General features: G+C 36.5%; 5 protein-coding genes across 5 annotated transcripts; 4 read left to right on the top strand and 1 right to left on the bottom strand.

The window, feature by feature from the left end:
• Positions 1-1,953: 1,953 nt before the first annotated feature.
• On the top strand, positions 1,954-3,624 carry LOC106342560 (UDP-glycosyltransferase 71C2-like). Its single transcript, XM_013781533.1, has one exon. It carries the CDS (start codon positions 2,089-2,091, stop codon positions 3,553-3,555), a length of 1,467 nt encoding a protein of 488 aa, XP_013636987.1. The 5' UTR covers positions 1,954-2,088; the 3' UTR covers positions 3,556-3,624.
• A 359-nt stretch (positions 3,625-3,983) lies between these two features.
• On the bottom strand, positions 3,984-5,419 carry LOC106342561 (putative F-box/kelch-repeat protein At4g39600). The gene has a single exon (XM_013781534.1). The coding sequence runs from the start codon at positions 5,333-5,335 to the stop codon at positions 4,184-4,186; it is 1,152 nt and encodes a 383-aa protein (XP_013636988.1). The 5' UTR covers positions 5,336-5,419; the 3' UTR covers positions 3,984-4,183.
• Positions 5,420-9,959: 4,540 nt separating this feature from the next.
• On the top strand, positions 9,960-11,571 carry LOC106339949 (UDP-glycosyltransferase 71C2-like). The gene has a single exon (XM_013778814.1). It carries the CDS (start codon positions 10,032-10,034, stop codon positions 11,490-11,492), a length of 1,461 nt encoding a protein of 486 aa, XP_013634268.1. The 5' UTR covers positions 9,960-10,031; the 3' UTR covers positions 11,493-11,571.
• A 5,587-nt stretch (positions 11,572-17,158) lies between these two features.
• On the top strand, positions 17,159-19,832 carry LOC106341179 (F-box/kelch-repeat protein At5g48980-like). The gene is made up of 2 exons (XM_013779992.1): positions 17,159-18,112; positions 19,233-19,832. The coding sequence occupies exons 1-2, from the start codon at positions 17,325-17,327 to the stop codon at positions 19,546-19,548; spliced, it is 1,104 nt and encodes a 367-aa protein (XP_013635446.1). The 5' UTR covers positions 17,159-17,324; the 3' UTR covers positions 19,549-19,832.
• Positions 19,833-20,595: 763 nt separating this feature from the next.
• Positions 20,596-23,055, top strand: LOC106342980 (pentatricopeptide repeat-containing protein At2g29760, chloroplastic). The gene has a single exon (XM_013782067.1). The coding sequence runs from the start codon at positions 20,638-20,640 to the stop codon at positions 22,855-22,857; it is 2,220 nt and encodes a 739-aa protein (XP_013637521.1). The 5' UTR covers positions 20,596-20,637; the 3' UTR covers positions 22,858-23,055.
• Positions 23,056-23,521: the final 466 nt, after the last annotated feature.

The raw sequence follows: 23,521 nt of genomic DNA, 5'->3' as shown, positions 1-23,521 counted from the left end.
TTAATTATATTTTTAAATTCTGTAAAATAATAAAAACGAAGTAAATTCGTAGCTAATGTACGACCTATTTACGTGGAAACCTTACGAGGAAATGACGAGAAATAATAAACGAGTATTTTACGAGGAAATTACGAGGAAAGATAAACGAGTATTTTACGAGGAAATACTTTCGTGGTAGTTATGTGTATTTTGCGAGGAAACACTTTCAAGGTATTTACGTGTAGTTTACGAGGAACTCGTTTCGAGGTATTTACGAGGAAATATAGCGACCTCCTTACGTGGAATATTTACGTGGTCTTTACGACGAAATGATCTACTTCGTCTTTACGGCGAAATATTTTCCTCGCTAAGTTACGACGAATTGGCGAGGAAATATGTGTTACGACGGATGAGTAACGAGCAAACGTGGTTCCTCGTAATTCGTCGTAAAGCCTCTTTTACGACGAACTCACGAGGAAAACCACCCTCGTTAAGATTATGTTTTCTTGTAGTGTTTGTATCTAACATGATGTCTCTCTTTATATGCTCTGGTTTATAGGTATTGGTTGTTCTATGTCTTTTTATTTGCCATGGTTTAATTGCAAGTTTGATCGTATTGTCCAAACTATTGCAGGTGTATGCTACAAGATCTAACTCCTAACCCATCTTCCCAATTCATGGTTTTAGAACCTAAAATCTACACTCAGTATTTGATAGTGATCGGGGTTTGATCTAGGGAAGACAAATGATGTAGGAAACGATATCTTAAGAACACAACGATGTTAAATAGTTTCCAGTAGGTAAAAATGGACTTTATTGATGAATAAGATCGAATACAATGAGTTGAACTAGATCGAGTGATACAAGCGAGATTCGTAAAGAAAGAGTCTAAGATCGGGAGGAAAACAAGGTCGATGTAAGTGTGTAGCTCTCTCTAGGGTTTTCAACGTGTCCTTCTTCATGTCTCCTCGCCTTTCTTATAGTGAGTCGACTTCGTGATCTCCGTAACTGCTCCGCGATCTCCGGGACTGCTCCGCGATCTCCGGGACTATTCCGCGATCTCCGGGACCTCGATTCCTTTGCTTTCGAGCTCGATTGCTTGCTATGGGCTTCGGTTCCTGGCGGCCCATAACTTTGATCGCGGCCCACTATCGTTTTGACCAAAATTGGGTCCAACAATGGTGATTACTTACTTGATCTGAAGACAAAAATGATGAATACTTGCAATCTTTTATTGTATTGTGTTTTCAAGATCAAAACATTTGTTTTTTTTGTTTATCTCATGAATTGGAAGTTTCTTTTTGTGACTTTTGAATCAGATGTATACTGGAAAAACAATGTTATTCTGTAAAAGTTATATAAGCATGTATTAAAACATATATTTGGTACTTAAACATATTATAAATATATTAAATCCTATTAAAAACTAGATTCCGCGTATATCCCGATTACTCCCTGATTTTTTGGTAACTCGCTAGGTCTGAAATAGCCGCCCGACTAGCACCTAGCGTAGTTCCAAATAGGAGTTTTGCCACACCCATCTATGTGATGTGCACGCAATGCATTTAATAAATAAAGACAGATGATCTATCTTTTTCATCCATTGCTACAAACGAAATCAAAGAGTTGTGAGGTAACCTATAATCTTTGCTTAACTATGGTCAGAAAACCAAATCCACAAAAACCTTTAGTCAGAAACTCACCGCAGAAACTAAGTCGAATAGTCTCGAAATCCTTAGATATTGTAAGGCTTTGATATTTTCTCATCCCATCCTATCCCGAGATATGTACATGCCCACATCCTTACCGGCTTCACCAAATGTTTGATTCTAAACCCTCTTTCTAAATCCAATCGAGTGGTTGAGAAAGTCACAGACACATCACATATATATTATCATAGAATTCTACATCTATAGAATTCTCGAATGGCTGAGAAAAATACAGACGTCACATATATATTGTAGTTATCTAACTTATTTGGCGCTACCTTAAAGTCACGTGTCATCATGGTATAATCATATGCTTATTTGTTTTTAAACGACGTCCAACTCTCACTACTCTTAACCATCAACACATACTTTTATTTCTAAACCAATAGAAGCCCTCGTGATGGAGAAGCAAGAAGCAGAGCTTATCTTCATCCCTTTCCCGATCACCGGACACCTTCTCGCCACCATCGAACTCGTAAAAATTATCCTCAGCCACGACCCTCGTCGGATCAACACCATCACCATCCTCAACTGGGGTTTACCTTTCCTCCCTCAGTCCAACAACGACGCTTCCCTCCAGTCCCTAGCCAAGTCAGAGCCTCGAGTCCGTATCGTCGCTTTACCCGAGCTCGCAAACCCTCCACCGATGGAGTTCTTCGTAAGAGCTCCCGAAGCTTACCTTCTTGAATTCGTCAAGAGAATGGTTCCTTTGGTGAGAGACGCTGTCTCGACTCTCTTGTCTTCTTCCCGTGATGGATCAGACTCGGTTCGCGTCGTGGGAATTGTCCTCGACATGTTCTGTGTCCCTTTGATGGATGTCGGAAACGAGTTGTGCCTCCCTTCGTACATTTTCCTCACTTGTAGCGCCGGTTTTTTGAGTTTGGCGAAACACATCCCGGAGAGGCACCTTCGTGTGAAGTCCGGATTCGATCGGAGCTCCGGCGAGGAGGAGAATACTGTTCCTGGATACGTCGCCTCCGTTCCGACCAAGGTTTTGCCACTTGGTCTGCTCACGAGCGAGTCCTACGACGCATGGGTCGATATGACCGGAAGGTTTCATGAAGCTAAGGGTATTTTGGTAAATTCGTCTATTGCTATCGAGCCTAACGCCTTTGGTTATTTCGATCGTATACCAGTAAATGAATACCCACCCGTTTACCCAGTGGGTCCGATTCTCTGCTTCAACGACCGTCCAATTTTGGACCCGTTGGAGCGAGATCGGGTCATGACGTGGCTCGACGAGCAACCAGAGTCATCCGTAGTGTTCCTCTGTTTTGGGAGCTTGAAGAATCTCGCTGCGACTCAGGTTAAGGAGATAGCTCAAGCTCTAGAGATCGTCGGCTGCAGGTTCCTCTGGTCGATTCGAACAGACCCGAAGGAGTACCCAAACCCGTTTGAAATTTTACCAGACGGGTTTATGAACCGGGTCTCGGGTCTGGGCTTTGTGTGCGGTTGGGCTCCACAAGTTGAGATTCTGGCCCATAAAGCAATCGGAGGATTTGTGTCTCACTGCGGTTGGAACTCAATACTTGAGAGTTTGCGTTTCGGTGTTCCAATCGCCACGTGGCCGATGTACGCGGAGCAGCAGTTAAACGCGTTCACGATGGTGAAGGAGCTTGGTTTGGCCTTGGAGATGCGTTTGGATTACGTGCTAGCAGATGGAGAAATAGTGAAAGCTGATGAAATCGCTAGAGCCGTCCGATCTTTAATGGAGGGTGAAGATGTGCCGAGGGGGAAACTGAAGGAGATAGCTGAAGCAGCAAAAGAGGCTATGATGGACGGTGGATCTTCGTTTGTTGCGATTGAAAGATTCATCGACGAGGTGGTGGTATCTGCTATGGATTGTTCCAAGTCTAGAGAATACTAAATCATCTTACATATACTTGATGAAAAAGTTGAAGTTGAGGAGAAATAAATAAATAATATTAAAAGTCTAGGATGAAGAGTGTTTCAAAAAAAAAAAAAAAAGGAGTGATAAAGTGAATTTTTAGTCACAAAAATATATGTTAGAATTATTTTTCAACTATTTTTATACAAACAATAGATGAACGCAAGCTTTAATCAAACCTCATTTTCTTCTGCAACTTGGTCATTAAACAAATAAGAAACAAACGGTAGTTTGGTTTTGTTTTAAGGCCATTAGCTAAATAACAACTTATGAGAGCTTAAATAGCCGAGTAACAGAAATTGACACTAACACTATTATCATGGTTGTAAAGAGAACCGTAGGCCTTCTATGCAAGGCAACAAACAAAAGCGTTTTAAAAGACAAAAGCTAAGCTAAAAGTGAATGCATAGGTTGAAAGCCGCTTGTCTCATGAGTCATTCATCAAAGAGTAGCCTAAACAGTTTGAAATCAAATACACAGTTACATAATAAGCTTTAATCATCTACAAGAAACATGACATAACTTCAAGAAGTGCATAATAACAAAACATAACCTGCTTAATTCCCTTCAAACCTGTCTCATGAGTAGTTAACCTGATTCATTCCCTTCAAAGGGTAGCGGCAATAGAATACACGAACTTGTAAGACTTTGGTACTGTAAGCACAGCATCGAACCACTCTACCTTTCCCCAAACCTCTTCACTGCTGCGCGTATCCAGCGAAATCTCTGCACACCAAATCATCTTCTCCTTATACCCACCACGTGCAGGCACATACTTATCCCAAAACACCACCAACTTACCACCACTTTCAACTAAATAAACATTGCAATAGCGGGTAAACTTAGGCAGTCCTTCCAAGCCTTGAACTTTCCTCCAAACATCTGATTCGGTGCTACGGTTAGACCAAAGTAGCTCCCCACTGGATGATGCATATCGATAGAATGCTTTCTCTATCAAACAGAGAGTACCAGACCCTTCCACGGACGTTGTACAATCCTTTAGCCTTGCAACCACAAGCCACCTACGAGACGACGCCGCCGCTACATCATTGTTCTCGTAAGCCCTTCCTTGTAAATCTCTGAGTCTGAATATCTTCTTCTCGGGAGGCACGGGGTTCCAAGTTTGTGTCTTTACGTCAAACACTTGCACAAAGTTGAGAGAATCTGGGCTCTCGGAGCCTCCTGGTAAATACATCATCCCATCACACTCTGAAAAGGTGTGAGCAAGCCTCAAGCTCGGAGTTTCAACCCACGTGTGCGTTCGACAGTCGAGAAAGAAGACGTCTGAAGAGCAGGGGCCATCTCTGACTGCGTAGAGCTTATGACCAACAGCTACGAGATTTGACCATTCCACGGGAGGAGGAGAACCGAGAATCCGAACCTGACCCAAGACATTGCCACTTGTTGAACTCTTCTTCTTCTTCTTCTTCTTCTTCTTCTTCTTCTTTATCTTAAGGGCTTTGTCGGGTTTCCGACAGAGAGTGAACCAGCGGAGGCAAGGGTCATTAGGGAACTGCAGGCACACGTAGAGACAGTTCTCGGTGCAGTTTAGTAGAGATCGGGTCTGGTAAAGCTCCGGTGAAGAAGTGAGCGAACGAAAGGTCTTGGAGACGAGTGAGAGAATCGGGTAGTGCAATCTCGAGGCGCGGGCGAAGCAACCCAATACTAGCTCATCTGGGAGTGGCAGATTGGTCGTAGGTTCTATTGCTAGCTTCTTTGACGGTGGCTCTTCACCGGAACCGATGGCTGTCAACGACATTTCAAAAAGATTAGGGTCTTTCTTGGCTCCACTCTCTCTCTGCACTGCAAGACTACAACTACTTTGGGCTGCCCTACGCGCTGAATTTGCCACATATTGGGCTTTGTTTAAATATGGGATATTAAGGGATAACGAGCTACCGATCAAGATTTTTACTTTCCTTTCCATTTATGGTTTGCCTCTGGCAGAGGCAGCTTTTAACTACAAACATGAGATGAATAAATGGAAAATTGCATTAAAAAAACTTAAAAATAATATTCATTAACATGATTCACTTGTTGTTCAAGTTGAAAATATGACATGTTGATAAAATAAGGTAACGTGTCAGTTTTTTTTTCTGTTGGGACTCATATGTTCAAAAAAAAAATATAAAACAAAAATTTAGAGCTTTTATATAATTTTAAAATGTAAAAATTCTTAGTTATATGACTTTTTCCAAAAAAAGTAATTTCTGACATATGGATAATAATGGTGATATGTTAGTTTTAATTAATGGTGATATGTTAAATATTATTTTTTGAGCTTTTATATGATATTTTTAGGGAAAAAAGACTTAAAAAATCTTAATATTTTTTTGCCAAGTTGTATTTTTTTAAAAATGAAACACTTTTAATTTTATGATTTTTTTAAAAATTGATATTTCTTTTTGCTGTAGTTTCTAATTTTTATTTATGTTTCCTATTTTATTTTCTTATTAAGTGCTTTGCTTAATTAAATAAAAATATTTTTGGAGAAAAATTGACATGTCACTTTATTTACACATCAACAAGTTAAATTTTTGACTTGATGAATGAGTAAGCCCTGTTGAAAAATTTTTGTGATACAAAACTCAATTTAAAAATTTAATAGTGCTAGTTTAATATTTTCAGTATTTAATGTGTTAGTGGATGTCAATTTAAAAGTTTTTTATGCGATTTTCTTGATGAATAGATAATAGCTATATAAATATTTTAGTGTGTGCATGTGTCTGTTTTGTGGGTGAAAATAGTTTGACATTTAGGACAAGGACTTTAAAAGTGACGGTTTTAATCTAAATTAGAGTTAAATATTATTCAAAACATTAAATTTAAGAAAAATATTTCAAATCATCATTAAGTTTTTCCGTTCTTTTTAAAAATCTTACCAAAATCAGTTATATTCAAATCTAATCTATTAAAATAGAGTCCTATTTGAAAATTACCATGACATATTTTTTCAGACATATTGAAAATGTTGTTACTTATTATCTATTAATTAGCCTTCCTTATATTTCTATATATATCGTATTAACTAACCTTCCTATTATTTCTACATATCCTTAAATTAGCTTTTATGAAATATATACTTTCTCTCAACACATTATTTAGTCAATCAATTTAAATCATCTAAATAAATATCGTTTGAAAAATTCAATAGATAATATCCTTGAAATTCATACTCAACAGTAGACCAAAATATATGATACTTTTATATTAGAGTTCATTGTGCCCTATAGCTTTGACCTAACATTAGGTGAATCATAAAACATGTTATATAAGACTCCGTTTCAAATATACCGTATTGATATTATCTTATAATTTGTACATTATGATGACTTATAAAACATGTTTACTTTCCAGATTCAAATATTTTTTCTCCATGAACAATAAAATTCCGGATAATTTCGTTGTTCATCATATAGTTTGTGTAAAAATATTTACACAGCAGTGACAAAGAAATATTTTTTAATATATTATATCCTCTTTATTATTTCTAATATCCCAAATTCGTAGAACTAAAAGCAAAGCAAAATCGTATAACTATATATATAAATATATTCCAAAAATAGGTGCAGCGACATATTTATTATGTTTATAGATATAAAATGAAAACAAATCGTAAAGAGATTCAAGTATAGTTCTTTAACAATAACATTCCAATCTTTATATGGACAACCAAATGGGATATTTACACAATAAATTCATTAGTTTGTAAATTAAGTCTAAACTAGTTCATGACCCGCGCTTCGGAAGCGCGGGATATTTTACGATTCAAAATTCTATTAATAATGTTATAAATAGTTTGTTAATTTATAAATTTTTTATCTATTTTAAAAAAACTGTATTTTAATCAACACTTTTAAATCTAACTTAGATCATCGAATCGGTAAACCCGGTATTAACAATTGGTTAAGGAGTAATATATTTCATGGTGATTATCGCATGTGGATATTGGATGGTGGTTATGAAATCTCAAGTTTGACATTATTGAACGTTGGTTATGAAATCGATTGGGCAAGGAAATATTTTTTTGAATATAAAGAATATGAGCCAACTGATAAAATGATTGTATATAAGGTATTAAGTTAGCAAAATAGAATGAGTAAATAATTTACTAACATTAATTGTTAATTAATAGGAACAGGAAATATATCATATCTACTAGTAAGTCCAACTTAAAAATCCACCAAGAAAAAGTCACAATGTTTCTGTTTTAATAAGATAGATATTTGTTGCACCACGCCCAATGTGGTTAAATTTTATATATTAGTGTAATTCACTCTTTAATATTATCAAAAAAATATTAGATTCTAAGTATTTATAGTATTATTTGTATATAAAACATGCATTAGTCTACATAATTTTTATTGTAATTTTATTCATATTTTACTAAATCATACTCCATATGTTTCATTTTAATTGTCGTTTAATTTTGTTCACACATATTAATGATTTTGTATATTTTATAAATAAAAACGCATTACCTATATAGCTAACCATATTTCAATCAATAAAAAAGAAACTGAAAAATAAAGTTTATAAATTTTGTATTGAAATTCTAAAGCAACATTTATTTTGTAACGAAAATTTTATTATAAAACGACGCTTAATATGAAACTTAAGAGGAGTAATATTTTACATTTGAAATTTTAATTATATTATGGAATTGATGAGCCAAATAAGGTTATCCCATACCCGAACCGAAACCAAACTGAAAATTAAAAAATTCAATCTAGAAGCGAATCAAAACCAAAAGCTTATACTTAAACATATTAATGAACAAATATATATGTTAATAGATTTGTCAATAAAAAATAATTCTGCGCTTTCAAAACGCGGGTACTATCCTAGTTCTCTTTAAATCCCACCATATCTAAAATCCATCAAACCATTCTTAAATCATTAATTCAATACACCCCTCTAAAACCCATTTTCCCCAACATGTTACCATTCATAGAATCATAGCTCTGCAAAATATTTGTATTTAAACCAACATTCAAATTTAACTAAACATTTAAACATAACTGAATGATCTCGACATTGCCAAAACTAGGGGTGGGCAAAAAACCCAAACCGAACCGATCCAAACCAAACCAACCGAAATTAAATAATTGGTTCATGTTTTACCCAACCCATATGGTTTTGTTTGGTTTGGGTTCAAACCGAACCAAACCGAACCAAACCAATAATCCAATATATTTTTATCTATATATATATATATATATATATATATATATGTTAACATATTGTAAATTTTAGTTAAAGTTTCGTTTTTCATTTTTTCTTAACTTCCATATATTTTAAAAAAAATCCAAATATGATTCAAATAATCCTAATACCTAAAGATTGTACTGAAAACAAAACCTAAAAACTATAAGCATCTAAATCGTAGTCATCTCGTTTCGTTCATCTTCTCCAATTTTCATTATCTAAATTATGTAACAAAGTTATTATAGGACCAATATAAACAAAAAGGTAAATGCAAATAGTTTTTTAGTTAATAGGTTTTGGAATGCTTACAAGTCTTTGTTACGCTAATTAGATTACAAATAGTCTGCTATTTGCTTATTATGTATTTCTTCCTTCGACGTGGTTAAGAGTTTTGTCATCGAGCTTTAAATTGTTTTTTGTTTCATAGATTTTTAAAGAAAACCAAACTAAATCTAAACCAAACCGAACTAAACCGAACCAAACTAAACCCAAACCGAACCCAAACCGAACCCAAACCGAAGCTACTTTGGTTTTAATTAGGTTGAGTTTTATTAAACTCAAATTAACCAAACCAAACCGAATCCGAAACTAAACCGATATACCCACCCCCTAGCCAAAACTAGTAATTGAGTTGAAAGCTGAAAATGAGTAACCATTCCTTTGCTAGTTGCTTGCGGGATTGAATGGGGGTCTTGTTTGGCACACCTGCTATTTTTTTGTTTCTGTTTTGAGTATTTTTTTCCTTTCTTTCATTCATTTCATTTTGAATGGTTACTTTACTTTTAATTGCTTTGTGTTTCATACACTGTATTGGATAATTCGTTTCTCTTTAGATTTTAGAGTAATAAAGTTTCTGTTTGTGGCAAAATACAATCCATCTTTTTGCTATAGATGGGAAAATCTTGTAAAAGCAATGCAAGGTACAATGAAGGCCTTACATTTTTGGTCACTGGAGTTGATTCGTAAGGCTAAAAGAGTAGGGCACTTGGAAAAAATATTCGAAATTCTTTGATTCTTTATGTTTCAAACATCAATGCATAAAATGCATGCTACTAGCCACATAACATGTTCTTAGAGAATAATAAATGCTTGGTAGTTAAATGGCTAGTGGCTACACTAAAAAGCCACATGTTCATCATATGGTTATTTATTTTGAACTATATATTTGTGCGACTCTTACTCTACTTGAATTCGCTTAATTATAAGCATCAACACAAACGTCTACATTTCGAATTACTTGTATCGCGATGGAGAAGCAAGAAGCAGAACTCATCTTTATCCCTTTCCCGATCCCTGGACACCTTCTCGCCACTATCGAACTAGTAAAACTAATCCTCACCCACGGCCGTCGTCGGATCCACACCATCACCATCCTCCATTGGGGTTTACCTATCTTCCCTCCGTCTGACAACGACGCTTCCCTCCAGACCCTAGCCAAGACAGAGTCTCGCATCCGTATCGTTACCTTGCCCGAGCTCCAAAACCCTCCACCAATGGAGTTCTTCTTAAAAGCTCCCGAATATTACATTCTTGAATTCGTCAAGAAAATGGTTCCTTCGGTCAGAGACGCTGTCTCGACTGTCTTGTCTTCCTCTCGTGATGGTTCAGACACGGCTCGTGTCGCGGGTATTGTCCTCGACATGTTCTGCGTCCCTTTGATGGATGTCGGAAATGAGTTTCACCTCCCTTCTTACATTTTCCTCACTTGTAACGCCGGATTCTTGTGTTTGGTGAAACACGTTCAGGAGAGACACCGTCGCGTCAAATCGGGATTCGACCGGAGCTCCGGCGAAGAGGAGAATATTGTTCCTGGATACGTCACCTCTGTTCCCACGAAGGTTTTGCCACTTGGTCTGTTGACAAGCGAACCCTACGACACTTGGGTCGATATGACCGAAAGGTTTCATGAAGCTAAGGGCATTTTGGTGAATTCATCTAAATCTATCGAGCCTAACGCTTTTAGTTATTTCGAGAGTATACCCGTATATGATTACCCACCCGTTTACCCAGTGGGTCCGATTCTCTACTCCAACGATCGTTCGATTTTGGACCCATTGGAGCGAGATCGGGTCATGACGTGGCTCGACAAGCAACCCGAGTCATCGGTAGTGTTCCTCTGTTTCGGGAGCTTGATGAATCTCCCCGCAACTCAGATCAAGGAGATAGCTCAAGCTTTAGAGATCGTCGGCTGCAAATTCCTCTGGTCTATTCGAACAGACCCGAAGGATTATCCGAGCCTGAGCGAGATTTTACCGGACGGGTTTTTGAACCGGGTCTCCGGTCTGGGCTTTGTGTGTGGTTGGGCTCCCCAAGTTGAGATTTTGGCCCATAAAGCGATCGGAGGTTTCTTGTCTCACTGTGGTTGGAACTCAATACTCGAGAGCTTGCGTTTCGGCGTTCCAATCGCCACATGGCCGATGTTCGCGGAACAACAATTAAACGCGTTTACAATGGTGAAGGAGCTTGGTCTGGCGTTGGAGATGCGTTTGGATTATCTGTTAGCAGATGGAGAAATAGTGAAAGCTGATGAAATCGCTAGAGCCGTCCGATCTTTAATGGAGGGTGAGGATGTGCCTAGGAGGATACTGAAGGAGATAGCTGGAGCAGCAAAAGAGGCTGTGATGGACGGTGGATCTTCCTTTGTTGCAATTGATAGATTCATCGACAAGGTGGTGGTATCTGCTATGGACTGTTCCAAGTCTAGATAATACTAAATCATCTTACATTTACTCCCTTTATTATTATATGTATTATAAATCATTACTACGTTTATTATTAATTCAAAGATCAACGTGATATATTATTATTTGTATTCTCACAAAATTTAAATAATATATCAAATTATTTATATATAACAAAGTTTTCCATGAAAAACAAAATATTTGTTATTGTGAAAAACTAATTTCTTTATACAGTACATTCATTGTGTTGTTTTTGCTTGATTAGTATTTGTGCATCTGATCTCTGAACGAAGACCACAACTCCGTATTTATTTTCTGTCAACATTTGCTTTGTGCCCTTCCTCGATCTCCATTGATTTTGAAACCCTTATCCCGCTTTTCTTCGCAGATCCATATATCTTTCACTGCTATCAGACTTAAACTTTTGACGAACAAGGAAATCTAATATGTTAAGATTCATTCCTCATTTTTATTTGAAATGCCAATGATTTCAATTATAAGCTTCATTAGACTTTTAACATGATTTCCTCTATCTTTATTTTTATGTATGAATAGATCACAGATATGTGATTTTCGCAAAAATTGAAAAACACAAAAATGTATTCTTAGTGTTCGACAAAATGTTCTACGAAAACATATATGTCCACAAAACAGTGTACACAAAACGATGTCCACAACTTTGTTCGCTCTGAAACTGTCTTTCACATATTTATCTACCTAATGCACATCCACCAAATATATATCCACAAATACTATGTAACACAGTGTGATTGTTTTCTTATAAGGGTATGTGATACATACATGTCCACATTTATCATTTTCAAGTTCTCTACGTCTACGCTTAGGCAATCCACATTTTTCCATGTCTAACGAGCACTCAAATGAATGGTCAAGCTTTATTCACCTAATATCGGATTCCAAAGTTCTATATTTTAATCTTTGATCAAGCATATGCAAATTGACATATTTTTTTAAACGCTAATGCATCTCTAATCTGAGCTCTACACAATTCACATGTACACAACCCTCCATCCACATTTTTACATTCAACAAAATCTTTCGTCTACACATTTCACACCTTTTAGATTTTATAATATGTTTTATGCTATTTGTCCGTATTTCTTTCGTCCATATTCTTTTTACACGTTTTTGCCGTCTATAAATATTTTTTTTTGTATATGTGTTAAAATATATTAAGATGGACGTTAAAATATAGAAAATATAATATTTAATAACTTACATATTTATTTTAAAGATTATAAAATGCAAAAATAAGCAAATAAATAAAGTAAGAAGTGAAATATATAACGATATATATAAAATACAAAGAAAAAACTCTGTTAAACACATCCCCTGTATATATAGAGAAACAATTAAAAAGCTATAACATGTTGTTTGTATTAATTAAAAAAGTGCCCTGCTGAGTTGTCACGTAATTAGAATACTAATTTTGCTTACGTGGCGGCTTGAGAATCAATTGAGAATTTTGTTAGTCCAAAATTAAATTGTTAGGGAATGTTATATTATATAGTATGTTCATTATGAACTATTCATTTATCAAATTGAAATTATTATATATTCATTTCTTAAATAAAACCTACGAAATTATCTAATGTGTGCACATATGACAATTAATGATTTTCAATAATAAAGATTTGCTAACAATTTGTATACTTTCTATCATTTTTGTTCAATTATTTATTATTAAAATATATTATACAATTAAATTAATCATATAATAAAAATTTAGATTTTTTTGTATATGTTGTATTTTGAATTTTTCAAAACGAGTATAAATTCCTAAAGCTGTTAAAAGTCTCACATAAACTTTGGTGATCAAGGTTTAAATTTTTTTCTATAATAAGATACAATGATTATAAAATCATATGAATAAATAATTTTATTTTAATAGGTGTTTATGTTAATATATATATATGTTTCATATTGTTTAAATTAAACTATACATCATATAAAAATACATACTTATATTTTGATATATGCGTTGAACATATATTGAAAAGTTAATATTTTAATTTTGAAATCTTCATTTTTTTTAAATGATTATAAATTATTGAAACCACTAAACATTCCACATTAAAAAAAAGCGTTGGTGTAAAATTTTGTTACACAAATATGCAAATAATCATAAAATCATATGAGTAGAAACCTCATTTAATAAATATCCATATTAAAAATATACTATATATCTACGTTAATATCATTTAAATTTAATTATATATCATATACGATAGATAAGATTGATTGTTTTGATTTATTTACCCTAAAATGATTGCGAATAAACAAGAGCGGTCGTTTGATTTATATGTGCACGTCAAATTTATAATATAATTGTAACTGATTTCTTAGTTATTTAATATATAATTATTATTTTATTATTTCATAATATGCAGAAAAACATAAAATAAATAATAAATATAAAATATTTCTTCTGCACAAGGCGCATATCTTAACCTAAATATGTATCTCTTTACTAATTTTAAATCTTAAACATTTTCTAAATTTCAGGCAATATTTATATCGATCAATAACCAAAATGAAAAAAACGACACAATAATGAGAAAAATATTGAAGATAGATAGAATTGTCACGTGTCTCGTAACCATAATTAACTTTTAAATTGCTAAATCATGATATAAAGCTGAGCTGACATAATTTCATTGTAACCAAATAATAGACATGAGATTCTTCGGTCTAAACGTTAGGTTCTTATGCGATAAGTGATTTTTTGACCTAAAATATTTATAAAAATGGGATCAACTCATCAGTAAACAAATTATGTATTAACAAATATTTTTTAAAAAAATTGTTTAAGGGCCAAAAATATTAATCCGATCAAGAATATCAATTTTATTTTTTTATACGATATTTCTTAAATAATTTTCATATAAATTCACACTGCGCAAAGCGCATGTCATATCCTAGTACAATACTATTCACTATCCCTTTTTTATTTATTTTTGTACTCTCTTTATCACAATTTATTGGAATGTTCTCTTACTATCAAATCCTATAGTCTTGAATTTAATTTCTTAACATTTGTCATACATAATGTATTATGTATTTATATAACGTATCAATAACTTGAATTACTCTTATATGCAACTATACGTTATAGATATATTTATACAATTTACAAATTGTGTCAATGCATGCTGTCCACCTACTGTGTCACATTAATATATCATACTCCAAAATTAATTTATACAGTCGTACGGGCACAATTGCCCCCCCCCCTCCCCCCAAAAAAAATCTACATTATAATGAGTCATTTTCATCACTCTTGATGCGACACGTCAGCAGGTAAGTGGGCTCCACTTTTAAAAAGTGTGAAAAAATATCAAATCTGTGGCTCGAACCCGGATTACTGTGATATAAACACCAAAATTTATACCACTAAACTAAATGATACTTTGTACATTGATATCCGAAACTAATATATATTTATTAATGATTTCTTATAGTGGATCCCACACATAACTGTAATGTTTCAATACTCACGTGTAACTTTGATCATCGAAACCTATTTAGTAAAATCCGCATTCTGGCCCAATAAAACTTATAAGTGGGCTAAATCTCTTTTGTATGTATCTAAGATTTTTATAGTACTTTGTCTCCACCGATAAACCGAAGCGTTACCCTTTTAGCTTATCAAAAAAAAAAATCTGAAATTTTTCATCTTCACCTCTCTATATCCAACGATCAGTTATGATACTGTTTCACCTCTGAAACGATCTGTCTCAGTATATATAATTCCTCAAACAAACCTTGAGACCCACATCTCTTATTAAATTACTCCTAAATTGAACTGTCGCAGCTTTTAGCCAACATTCGAAGATGTCAGCCTCCAATGTTGTTGTTGCTTAATCGGTTGTTGTTGGCTATAACGGAAAGTTATTTGGTTGCTAGGACTAACAGAGGCTGCAAGGCTGGGTACGTCTCAGGCGGAGCTGAAGGACGGTACAAATAGAGCGCCTATTGTCCGGTTTTTGTCGTGCCAACGTGCTATGGAACTTAAGCCTTCCTAGGAGAATCCAGATCACTTCGAAACGTCGGCTGTCATTTTCAACATGTACCACCAAGATGTAAATTTTTTTATGTTTGTGGTATGGTTTGACTCAAGATTGAAACTTTTGCTGATGAAATAATGTTTTTGTGGATGCATGTCAATTAGATTTACGAGGCTACAAACTGTTCATTGTACATTGGCAGGGAAAAAATGGCTATGTATGGTTCGGTTGTAACACCGGTGTGGTGCAATGGGGATGGACATGGTAACCAAAGGTGTGCATAATGTTATTGAGTTCCTCAGTGATGATTCCCCTGACATGGATGTGATCGGAATCTCTGGTGAGTTCCTTTTGTATGTTATTGGTTTGATTTTAAAACAATGCATTTTAGCTTAGTGTCATCTTGAGACTTAAAAAGTTGAAATTTATTGGTCAAATAACTTCTTCTCCGACATTAACAAACCTTCTGCGGTGAACTGCATCAGTAATTAGAAGAGAGATAGGGAACAAGGTGTTGAAAACGAGTGTGTCTGGCTTGGTGGAGCTCAATATACTCAAGAATCTCACCGTCTATGTTGTTGCAGGCTCTCTAGGTGGATTCAAATCTCATGCCAGCAACATAGTGTTTGATGTATTCATAGCTACTTGCCAAGATCCAGCACAAAACATGGAGAGCTCTCAAATTGATGGAAGCAATTAATAGCAATCATCTATCTATACCATCATAGAGAACCATGGCAAGGTTGTCTAATTTTACTTGTCATCATGTTCATGTATTTCAGGAGCACAGTGAGAACATTCTTCCAAGCAGTGAAGGTGACGTAGGATTGGCAGCATCATCGGGCGCGTCTGTTTTGGGAGACAAGGTCGATGAGGAATGTGCTGCAGCAGATCCTCCAGAGATTTCAGACGCTCAGAACAACCGCAAGCGCTGCCGTGAGTGATTGGAAATATCTATAATATTCATATCAGCCCGTCAACGTCTTTTCGATGCATTTTTAAAAACTGCTATTATCTTTGTTTTCTATCATAAACTTTGGATATTTTTTCCCTTGCGTGTTTTCTCTGTTCGGAGATTTTATTTCTATTTTGGATTATTAATGAAACGTCGACGGGTTCTAACTCATACAAGATTTGTCAGTGGTGTATTTTTTTGGTTTACCTATTTCTGACATTTTTTTGTCCACCATAAACTATTTTTAACAAAGTCGAGTAAAACTCTAAAAATAAATAATTTTGCAACCGTATAATTTTATAAATTTTTCTAGAGTTATTAATTTTTTTTAAAAAATAGTTTATTACAATTCTATATTTTGAAATTAATTTAGGTAAAATAAGAAAATAATTTAATTTATTGTTCAATAAATTGTTTAATTTTTTGAATTCAAATTTTATATTTTGTTCCTTACACTATTTGTTTTATATACTAACAACTACTTAAGTAAATACTAAACAACTTCATAAACTTTATCTTTTGAACATGAAAGCGCTAATAAAGCTAATGGTCGATCAAATCATTACGAAAATAATGCATATGAATTCGCCGGTCATTCTTATATCAACTTAATCAAACTGTGTGACTTCCAAATGTTATGTTCATCACCATTATATACAACACGGAAAAACAAAAGTGGAAAAAAATAAACGACAAAATCCCGTACACAAAACTACACAACGATCAATAACTTATCCGGCTCCGCGCTTGCGCGTATATCCCATTTAAACAAAGCCCAGCAAATTCAGCGCGTATACCTTACGGGCCCAAAGTACTTGTAGAGTCTTTGCAGTGCAGAGAGAGGGAGAAAGGAGCCAAAACCCTAATCCTTTTGAAATGTCGTCGACAGCCATCGATTCCGGTCAAGAGCCACCTTCGAAGAAGCCGGCGATAGAACCTACGACAAATCTGCCACTTCCAAAAGAGCTAGTATTGGGTTGCTTAGCCCGCGTCTCAAGATCGCACTACCCCATTCTCTCACTCGTCTCCAAGATCTTTCGTTCGCTCACTTCTTCACCGGAGCTTTACCAGACCCGATCTCTCTTAAACCGCACCGAGAACTGTCTCTATGTGTGCTTGCAGTTCCCCAATGACCCTAACCTCCGCTGGTTCACTCTCTATCGGAAACCCGACAAAGCGCTTAACAATAAGAAGAAAAAGAAAAAGGAGACTTCGAGTGGGTATGTTTTGGGTCAAGTTCGGATTGGTCATAGGCTCTACGCCATCAGCGATGGCCCCTGCTCTTCTAACGTCTTCTTCCTCGACTGTCGAACGCATGCGTGGGTCGAAACTCCAAGCCTGAGGTTTGCTCACTCCTTACCAGAGTGCGGTGGAATGATGTATTTACCAGGAGGCTCCGAGAACCCAGATTCTCTGAAATGTGTGGAAGTGTTTAACGTAAAGACACAAATTTGGAACCCCGTGCCTCCCGAGGAGAAGATATTCAGACTCAGAGATTTACAAGGAAGGGCTTACAAGAACAATGATGTAGTGGCGTCTCGTAGGTCGCCTGTGGTTGTAAGGCTAAAGGATTATACATTGCACTTGGTAGGATCTTATACTCTTTGTTTGATAGAGAATACATTTTATCGCTATGATGCATCGTCCAGTGGGAAGCTAGTTTGGTGGAAGTTACCAGTTGGGCATGACCAGTTAGACCATAAGCTAGTTTGGTGTAAATTACCAGTTGGGCATGACTAGTTGGACCATTTTAGTTTTGGGTAGTAATAGATGGTCCATATTGGACAATAGTCCAAACAAATGTCCAAGACCAATAGAGACCATGTCCAAATGGGCATGTCCATGGACACCTAATAATATTTATAATTATTTTTTAATTATTAGTTTAGATTTTATTTCTTAAATTTTGAAATTATGTTTACATTCCAAAATTATAAAAGAATTTTTTTTTCTTGTCAAAACTATAAAACTATGTTTTCCTCTCAAAATCGAGAAATTTCATTTTTTCCGCCAAAACCGAAAATTGTGTTTTCCCAATAAAACCGAGAAATTGCGTTTTCCCGCCAAAACCGAGAAATTGCGTTTTCCGCCAAAACGGAAAATTACGTTTTCCCGATAAAACCGAGAAATTGCGTTTTCCCGCCAAAACCGAGAAATTGTGTTTTCCCGCTAAAACCGAGAAATTGCGTTTTCCTGCCAAAACCGAGATATTACGTTTTTCCGCCAAAACTGAGAAATTGCGTTTTCCCGCAAGAACCTAAAAATTGTGTTTTCCCGCCAAAACCAAAAATTGTGTTTAAAACCGAGAAATTGCATTTTCCCGCCAAAACTGGGAAATTGCGTTTTCTTGCCAAAACCGAGAAATTGCGTTTTCCCGCTAAAACCGAGAAATTTGTTTTCCCGCTAAAATCCGAGAAATTGTGTTTTCCCGCCGAAACCGAGAAATTGCGTTTTCCCGCTAAAACTAAGAAATTATGTCTCTCGCCAAAACCGAAAAATTGCATTTTCCCGCCAAATTTATGAAATACATTTTTCCGTCAAAATAGTGAAATTACGTTTTCCGTCAAAATCGTTAATTTTTTATTTTAACGATAAAACTGTTTTTTTTTGGTTAAATTGTAAAGGTATGTTTTCTTTTGTTAAACTCATGAAATTATGTTTTAGGAAGCCCATGGACACCCATTGTCCAATTGGACCATTTATTAATTGGGCACGTCCATAGTCCGCCTAAAATGACTTGGACTGGGCTAGCCCATGGTCAGCTCGCCCAGTTGACACCTCTAGGTGGAACCGTGATACCGAACCAGATGTTTGGAGGAAACCAGATGTTTGGAGGAAAGTTAAAGGTTTGGAAGGACTGCCTAAGTTTACCCGCTATAGCAATGTTTATCTGGTTGAAAGTGGTGGTAAGTTGGTGGTGTTTTGGGATACGTGTGTGCCTGCACGTGGTGGGTTTAGGGAGAAGACGATTTGGTGTGCAGAGATCTCGTTGGAAACGGGCAGCGGTGATGGGGTTTGGGGAAAGGTAGAGTGGTTCGATGCTGTGCTTACAGTACCAAAGTCTTACAAATTCGTGTATGCTATTGCTGCTACCCTTTGAAGGGAATGAATCAGGTTATGTTTTGTTAGTATATGTCATTTCTTGAAGGTATGTCATGTTTCTTGTAGATGATTAAGCTTATTATGTATCTGTCTCTTTGATTTCAAACTCTTTAGGCTACTCTTCGATGAATGAGTCATGAGACAAGCGGCTTCCAACTTGTATGTGTTTGTCTTGTGTTTTTAGCTACTTGTAAACCTATGCATTCACTTTTAGCATAGTTTTTGTCTTTTAAAACGCTTTTTGTTTGTTGATGTTGCATTAGTTGCATAGAAGGCCTACGGTTCTCTTTACCACCATGAGAATAGTGTTAGTGTCATTTTCTGTCACTCAGGCTAATTAAGTTCTCAAAAGTTGTTACCTAGCTAGTTGCCTCCAACAAAACCAAGATACACAACTACGGTTTGTTTAATGACCAAGTTGAAGAAGAAAATGTGGTTTGATTAAGCTTACGTTCATCTATTGTTTGTATAAAAATCGTTGAAATATAGTTTTAACATATAAGATTTTTGTGACTAAAATTTCACTTCATTCTTTTATTTTTATCATTCTTGTTTAGACTTTATTCGATAAATATGAAACCAGTCTTCATCCTAGACTTGATGTTATTTTTCTTATTTATTTTTGCTCAACTTCAACTTTTTTGTTCTAATAACACACCCACGATCCATCCATAGGTGTAACTAGATTACTTCAAAGCCCATTTTCTTCAACATGTTACCATTTCATAGCTCTGCAAAATATTTGTATTTGTACCAATATCCAAATTTAACTAAACCTTTGAAACATAACTGAATTATCCATATTTTATGAAATTATCAAAATGAAACGATTTATTAAAGGATAATTAAACCGAACTTAAACAAAAAAATTGTTACTATTGGTCTTGATACCTAAAACTGAAATGAACCAAGAACCAAGAACCAAGAACCAAACTGAACCATTTGTCTTGGGAAAATACGGTATAACCTTCTTCTTTGATTAACCGTTAACCAAAATACCGGTTAAGTTGGATTCGGTTAACCAGAGTTGCAGGCCTGATTCAGCTTATAATTTGTACCCAAAAAAAGTACCAAGGGAGACGGAGTAATGGCTAGCTTCTCCACAGCACAACCTCTCTCACTGCCACGTCACCCGACCTTCTCCAATCCCAGTCAACCAATGACCAATAACGACCGCTCCCGCCACACTCTATCCCTGATCGACCGATGTTCAAATCTCCGACAACTAAAACAAATCCACGCCCAAATGGTCCGTACTGGTCTCTTCAACGACCCTTACTCAGCCAGCAAGCTATTCGCCATCTCCGCCCTCTCCCACTTCGCGAGTCTCGATTACGCCTGCAAGGTGTTCGATCAAATTCCCCAGCCAAACTCCTTCACCTGGAACACACTCATCCGCGCTTACGCTTCGGGACCAGACCCTCTCCGAAGCATCTCGGTCTTCTTGGACATGGTTTCGGACGGCCAGTTCGGTCCGAACAAGTACACTTTCCCTTTCCTCATCAAAGCGGCCGCAGAAGTTTCTTCTTTATCTCTGGGCCAATCCCTTCACGGGATGGCTGTTAAATCAGCCGTCGGATGCGACGTCTTCGTGGCCAATTCTTTGATACATTGTTACTTCTCCTGCGGGGATTTGGATTCTGCTTGTAAAGTGTTTACCACGATTCAAGAAAAGGACGTGGTTTCTTGGAACTCGATGATTACAGGGTTTGTGCAGAAGGGCTCTCCAGATAAGGCCTTGGAGCTTTTCAAGAAGATGGAGTCGGAGGACGTTAAGGCGAGTCACGTCACGATGGTTGGCGTCTTGTCCGCTTGTGCAAAGACGCGGAATCTTGAGTTCGGGAGGAGGGTTTGTTCTTACATAGAAGAAAACAGAGCGAACGTGAACTTGACGTTGGCTAACGCGATGCTTGATATGTATACAAAGTGTGGAAGCATAGAGGACGCGAAACGGCTGTTTGATGGCATGGAGGAGAGGGATAACGTCACGTGGACGACAATGCTTGATGGGTATGCGATTTTGGAAGACTACGAAGCGGCTAGAGAGGTTCTTAACTCTATGCCTAAGAAGGATATAGTTGCTTGGAATGCTCTTATATCTGCTTATGAGCAGAACGGTAAGCCTAACGAGGCGCTTCTAGTGTTCCATGAGCTGCAGCTTCAGAAGAACATAAAGCTGAATCAGATCACGCTGGTGAGTACTTTATCGGCTTGTGCGCAGGTAGGGGCACTGGAGTTGGGTAGATGGATCCATAGATACATCAAAAAGCACGGCATTAGGTTGAATTTTTACGTTACGAGTGCGTTGATTCATATGTACTCTAAATGCGGAGATCTTGAAAAGGCGCGTGAGGTGTTCAGTTCCGTAGAGAGGAGAGATGTGTTTGTGTGGAGCGCGATGATTGGTGGCTTAGCGATGCACGGATGTGGAAACGAAGCCTTGGATATGTTTTATAAAATGCAGGAAGCTAATGTGAAGCCTAACGGTGTGACTTTCACCAATGTCTTCTGTGCTTGTAGTCATAGTGGTTTGGTAGATGAGGCTGAGTTATTATTTAAAGAAATGGAATCGAGTTATGGTATTGTCCCTCAGGAAAAGCATTACGCTTGTATAGTTGACGTTCTTGGTCGCTCGGGTTATCTAGAAAAAGCTGTGAAGTTCATTGAAGCGATGCCGATTCCTCCAAGTGCGTCTGTCTGGGGAGCGCTTCTAGGAGCTTGTAAGATCCACGCCAATCTGAGTCTCGCTGAAATGGCTTGTACACGTTTGCTTGAGCTCGAACCTAGGAATGACGGCGCACACGTGTTGTTATCAAACATATACGCTAAGTCCGGGAAATGGGAAAGCGTTTCTGAGCTGAGGAAGCACATGAGAGTCACCGGACTTAAAAAAGAGCCAGGATGCAGCTCGATTGAGATAGATGGGACGCTCCACGAGTTTCTCTCGGGAGACAACGAGCACCCAATGTGTGAGAAGGTGTACGGGAAGTTAAACGAGGTTATGGAGAGGTTGAAAGCGAATGGCTATGAGCCAGAGATGTCTCAGGTCTTGCAGATTATTGATGAAGAAGAGATGAAGGAGCAGTCTCTGAATCTGCACAGTGAGAAGTTGGCGATTTGTTATGGACTGATATCAACGGAGGCTCCTAAGGCGATTAGGGTGATTAAGAATCTAAGGGTGTGTGGAGATTGTCACTCAGTTGCTAAGATGATATCTCAGCTCTATGATAGAGAGATCATAGTGAGGGATCGGTATCGGTTTCACCATTTCAGAAATGGGCAGTGTTCTTGTAACGATTTCTGGTGAAAGTTTCAGATTGTTTTTATTGTCAAAATTTTGTATTGCAATCATATCATATGATCATCACTGTAGACTGTAATGATATATGGACTTCCTCTCTGTACCATTAGTTACCAGAACTGTCATTTTTCTAATCATTTTGGACCTTTGACAGTTTGTTGAATCCCAGGATATATATATATATATATCACAGCATTTGGGAATGTTAAGAACCATCATCAGCCAATGAGTGCTCGTTGTGTGTCGCCATCATCAAACTAGTCTTCATCTATTGGATCCTGGAGGGATCCTCTTGGTATGTTCCTCCATCCATCTTTGGATTTTGAAGTATGGTTTGTTGGTTGGCTGCTGTCTCTATTTTTTCATACGTTTATGTTTAAAAGGTTTACACTAGAGTTATACAAAAGACAATTTGAGTAGATCATTAGATACAGTGTCCTGAGATCTTACTTTCCACCAGCGAAAGGTTTGGATCAAGTATAAAAAGTGAAAATCATTGTTTCCATCTTCCCTTTTTTTTGAAATAATTCAAAGAGTTTATACTGAAAGTAACTTTTGGATGATAATGAAGACTTTCCTTGAGTTTCTAAAAGTTAAAATAATACTAATAATTAGTATTTTGGTGAATATTACACTTAATTTATAGATTTTATTCTGTAATCTATTACTA

The sequence above is a fragment of the Brassica oleracea genome, chromosome C4 (genome assembly GCF_000695525.1).
Source record: "Brassica oleracea var. oleracea cultivar TO1000 chromosome C4, BOL, whole genome shotgun sequence".
Lineage (NCBI taxonomy): Eukaryota > Viridiplantae > Streptophyta > Magnoliopsida > Brassicales > Brassicaceae > Brassica > Brassica oleracea.
Note: the sequence above shows the minus strand (reverse complement) of the source record. Positions and strands in the feature narration are given on the sequence as shown.

What these genes read in the sequence shown, in the direction of transcription:
- LOC106342560 (XM_013781533.1), top strand. Translation starts at nt 2,089, where the DNA reads ATGGAGAAGCAAGAAGCAGAGCTTATCTTCATCCCTTTCCCGATCACC.
- LOC106342561 (XM_013781534.1), bottom strand. Translation starts at nt 5,335, where the DNA reads ATGTCGTTGACAGCCATCGGTTCCGGTGAAGAGCCACCGTCAAAGAAG.
- LOC106339949 (XM_013778814.1), top strand. Translation starts at nt 10,032, where the DNA reads ATGGAGAAGCAAGAAGCAGAACTCATCTTTATCCCTTTCCCGATCCCT.
- LOC106341179 (XM_013779992.1), top strand. Translation starts at nt 17,325, where the DNA reads ATGTCGTCGACAGCCATCGATTCCGGTCAAGAGCCACCTTCGAAGAAG. An exon ending in TCCAGTGGGAAGCTAGTTTG is followed by an intron (nt 18,113 to 19,232) that starts GTGGAAGTTACC and finishes TGACACCTCTAG; the next exon opens with GTGGAACCGTGATACCGAAC.
- LOC106342980 (XM_013782067.1), top strand. Translation starts at nt 20,638, where the DNA reads ATGGCTAGCTTCTCCACAGCACAACCTCTCTCACTGCCACGTCACCCG.